Source organism: Neoarius graeffei, chromosome 1 (genome assembly GCF_027579695.1).
Source record: "Neoarius graeffei isolate fNeoGra1 chromosome 1, fNeoGra1.pri, whole genome shotgun sequence".
NCBI classification, from domain to species: Eukaryota; Metazoa; Chordata; class Actinopteri; order Siluriformes; family Ariidae; genus Neoarius; species Neoarius graeffei.
In genome coordinates this window covers 121,636,767-121,641,539 of record NC_083569.1, presented here as the reverse complement: position 1 = coordinate 121,641,539, position 4,773 = coordinate 121,636,767, and the positions used below count along the sequence as shown (strand labels likewise).

At 42.3% G+C, this 4,773-nt stretch overlaps 1 protein-coding gene across 1 annotated transcript; it reads right to left on the bottom strand.

Annotated features, from left to right (window-relative positions):
• Window positions 1–3,158: 3,158 nt before the first annotated feature.
• On the bottom strand, window positions 3,159–4,473 carry LOC132882926 (C-C motif chemokine 3-like). The gene is made up of 3 exons (XM_060916035.1): window positions 4,350–4,473; window positions 3,707–3,818; window positions 3,159–3,486 (listed from the first exon to the last, which is right to left on the bottom strand). The coding sequence occupies exons 1-3, from the start codon at window positions 4,417–4,419 to the stop codon at window positions 3,405–3,407; spliced, it is 264 nt and encodes an 87-aa protein (XP_060772018.1). The 5' UTR covers window positions 4,420–4,473; the 3' UTR covers window positions 3,159–3,404.
• Window positions 4,474–4,773: the final 300 nt, after the last annotated feature.

Genomic DNA, 4,773 nt, shown 5'->3' with positions numbered 1-4,773 from the left:
TGTTAATAATATAAAGCTTGATTACCAAGCTAGAAATCTGATTCTGTAACAGGAAACTAATGGTTAAACATGCAAGGGGTGTGTGTGTGTGTGTGTGTGTGTGTGTGAGAGAGAGAGAGAGATTGATAATTGCTATCTCATACTCATCAGGACTTTACCATATCAGACATCCTCTCCCACCGTGGATGTTCAGTCTTAATCACAGTTCTCAATTGACTAGCTGAAATGACATTTTTATTTTTATACTGTTTTTTTTTTCTTTAACTACTTTTAAAGATGAACATAAAACAAAAGAGTGTTCTTTAGCACTGCAAAGACAGTCAAGGGAATAAGAAAGCACAGGCCATGCTAATAATTAAGCAAATTTAATTATGATTTATAATGAGTTATTATCTGTGTTATGTAAATTTTATGTAAATTATTGAGTTGAAAGCAGCTCATTTGTAAAAGGAAGCGTTTTTACAGATTATAGAGATGTTTCATTTCATTTTACTTCTGCTGTACGAATCATGATGTGGTGATGCGGCTTTCTGAAAAAAGTTGACAGTGTTTTTTGACATTTAGATAAAGTAATATATGTCAAATTAAAAAGAGGTACCTCATTAGTTCAGAGTCAACAGCAGCAACATATAGTATTATGATCCTTGTTTTATGACTGTGGCAGCGGGGGCGTGGTCAAGCGTCGGTCTGTGACCGGAGGGCGGAGTCAGGGAAGGTAAGTGGCAGAATCACTACACCTGATGTCAATTAACCTGTGTTTGTGTGTCTTCCCAGCGACCACGCCCTATATAAGGAGAGAGAGAGCAGAGGAAGTGAGCTCTCTCCCCAACCAGACATTTTGGGTGTGTGTGCATGGCTGGGAGAGTGTGTTGTTGCATCTGAAAAGAGCAAAATAAAACAAGTTTGGAACTTTATTCTGGCCTGCCATCGGAACAGCCGCCAACTCGATGGACTGATCCAGCGACGCCGGGCAGTGGCACTGGACCCACTCCACGGTTCCTTCTGCTAGGCGGGCGATGAACTGCTCCAGTACCACCTGATCGATGATCCCCTCGGTGTCGTGGTTGTCGGCCCTCAACCACCGCCAGCAGGCATCCCGGAGCTGCTGGCCAAACGCGAATGGCCGGCCGACTTCCTCCAGACGCAGAGCGCAGAAGTACTGTCACTGTTGTTCAGGGGTGCGCCCCACCCGCTGGAGGATGGCCCGGCGAAGGTCCATGTAGACCAGCCGGCGTGAGACTTACACCCTCTCCCCTGGATTTTCAAGGGCCAGCGAGAGCTCACCGGACGTCGCCAGAGCCGCGGCGCTTTCCAGGGTGCGGGCCCCTATCTCGGGTTGAACCCATTCCAGGGCACCCTGGCCTTCACAAAGAAAAGAGAACTCTTCCCAGGGCCCCCGCCAGCATCTCCAGGTTCGTTTGCGTTACCTCACTGGACGCCTCGCGGCGCCTATCTCCGCCACTCCGGGTTCGGGGATATGAACCCGACACCCTTTCAGTCGGCCAGGGGCGACGGAGGCCATCGCCCCGCCCTTCATTCCAACATCCCAGAGGCTGTTCACCTTGGAGACCTGCTGCGGATATGGGTACGGCCCGGCGGTCTTGGTAACCAAGGCCGACGGGTCAGTCCGGTTCTGTGTGGACTATAGAAAAGTCAACGCGGTGTCTAAATTCGACATGTACCCAATGCCTCGTATTGATGAGTTGCTCAATCGACTAGGCACGGCTCGCTTTTACTCGACACTGGATTTGACAAAGGGTTATTGGCAGATCCCCTTGACTCCATTATCCCGGGTGTCGGCACCACTGTAGTAGTTCGTAGGAGGGGGTGGAGCACAGAAAGATGGCAGGCCAGAATAAAGTTCCAAACTTGTTTTATTTTGCTCTTTTCAGATGCAACAACACACTCTCCCAGCCATGCACACACACACACACACACACAAGTTGTCTGGTTGGGGAGAGAGCTCACATTCTGTGCTCTCTCTCTCCTTATATAGGGCGTGGTTGCTGCGAAGACACACAAACACAGGTTAATTGACATCAGGTGTAGTGATTCTGCCACTTACCTTCCCTGACTCCGCCCTTCGGTCACAGACCGACGCTTGACCATGCCCCTGCTGCCACAATGACTTTTAATTTATTTTATTTATCTCTTTTAATTATGTCTTTTATTTATTCTACTGTACAGCACTTTGGTCCACTGTGGTTGTTTTTTAAAGTGCTTTGTAAATAAAGCTGGATTGGATTGGATTAAAACCTGAAGGATAGTGATGAACCATCAACTTCATGGAAGAAATGTGGTTGGAAAAGGATCCTGACTGACCATGATCAGAGATAACTTAAATGCTTGGTGAAGTTGAATCATAAAAAAAAAAAAAATCGACAGGAGAACTCATGGCTATGTTTAATAGTGAAATTGAGGGCATTTCCACACTCACAATGTGACAAGAACTCAGGATTGGGACTAAACAGCTGTGTTTCCATAAGAACACCATTTGTTCATGAGATTAATCAGGAGAAAAGGCTTCAGTGAGTCTGAGGAGTTCAGATTGACCCTGTTCCTGAGTGATGGGTGTGTCAGGGTAAGAAGGGAAGCTCATGAAGTGATGCACCATCACACATAGTGTTCACTGTACAAGCCTCTGGAGGCAGTGTGATGATCTGGGGTTGATTCAGTTCGTCAGCTTGAGACTCAGCAATGTTCTGGGGCAATAAAATCAAGTCAGCTGATGTACTGAATGACCAGGTTCAAATCAGCGGGGTTTTTCTGATGGTACGGGAATAAAATTAGGGCTCGGATAGTGAAAGAGTGGTTCAGGGAGCATGAGGAATCATTTCACACATGAATCAACCACACAGAGTCCTGACCTTAAGCCCACTGACAGTCTTTGGGATGCTGGAGAAGCCTTTACAGTGTGGTTCGACTCTACCGTCAATAAGATCTCAGTGACAAATTAATGCAACTCTGGATGGAAATAAATGTTGCGATGTTGCATGAGGTTGCTGAAATAATGCCACAGTGAATGCGTACCGTAATCAAAGCTCAAAGTAGAGCAACAAAATATTAGTGTGTGAGCAACTTTGTTTTTTAGGCTGCGTGACAAGAACATGGTTTTCTTTCAAATGTAAAAATGTGATTTAAAAAAAGAAACATAGGCATTATATTCCATTTAAATCTCCTTTATTATGGATAAAAAAATCAATGAACTCATGTCGACAGTCTATAGTTTAATTCAGTTAAATACTGTGAGAATAATTTCAATAAGGTATTACTTAAAAATTTATAATATCTTATATAGGATTTAAATGTAAAGTAAATTAAATATGATTTAAAATGAATTATTATTCCTGGCTAATCAATAAAAAGTAAATTCAGCTGAGTTTTGGACCGGTTTCTTAAACGTGCTAGTCAATTAGTTTCATGTTGTTCTTCACCCACTCGTCTTCAGGATGTGCACACGTCTTTTTGCCGTTGTTTAGAGTAAAGCTGCAGAGGAGAGAGAAGATTTACATCAGTATTAAACTGCAATCAAATCAGAAACTCAAACACTCTCACACGTCCCAAACCTCCAACATCATTTAAAATGATAATCTATTAAAGTTAATATTATATTATACACAACCATAAAGCAATGACTGACATGGAAATAAACTTTTTAATATTAACTGAAATTAATAAAAAAATAAATGAGGGGCTGAAAGCTTACATGACTCCAGGTTTTTTGCACTGAAGGCTTGTTACTTTATACGCTGTAATGATATTTGCAGGGATTGGGCTCTTGTAGTAACTGAAACAGCATAGACCTGGTCCATTCGCACCTGTGTGAAAACATTTATACATTTAGTTCTGTGATTAAAGGCTCAAAAAACACCATCAAATGGTTTTACGTATATCGACTAAAAGATTCTGCTTGTAGTGTTTATTAAATTGTCCCACAGCGCTGTTGAGTTCTGGATTGTGATTGGTCAGAAGGTGTTGATTAGTTTTTTATAACAGCAGCTCTGACAGTAGTGCAGCTGCCAATCACAGGTTTATATTAATGCCCTCGTTCTAATACGTTATCGTGTACAGCAGACGCTCCTCATGAATGAATTTAAAAACGTGTGTAGTAGTTGATATGGTGGAGTTTTCTGTAAGGAGATGTTTATTTATCATTTATGGAAGGAGTCTCCAGTGTCAGCTCTTTGTAACAATCGGAAGTAAAGCTGTAACGTTCCCCGATTACTCATCTGTCTTATTAGTGCCTGCATGGTGGTTACAACAATCCATGTTAACTGACTTAAATAAACATTGATAATAATATGTCCAAAGAACATTTTAAAAAGATAAAAAGATAAACTTCATCTTACTGTTGGCCAACGTGAAGAACTGAAGGCAGGCGAGAACCAGCAGAACCAGCAGGAGAGAACGATGGACCATGACTGCTGATGGTGAGGATGAAGGTCACGATGTGAACAGAATGGTATTAATGCAGATGTCACCTCACTCGACAGTTTATATAAGCTCAAAAGAGGAGGGTGTGACTAAGGTTGTTTGTAGGTGACAAAAAATTTCCACTTTGGTTAAGAGAGAAAAAAATAAAAAGATAAAAACCACCAATCACACAGGAAACCCATCTGTGGTTTTCAGCTAAAACAACGACAACAACAAAAACTCATCTCACACTCCTCTATTAAACTCATAAAATAAAGATAAATAAGTGCAGGTTTATTGGAGTAAAATAGTCCAGAGGAAGGAAAGTGTGGGGGAGAGGAGGTGGACTGGAAATTCATT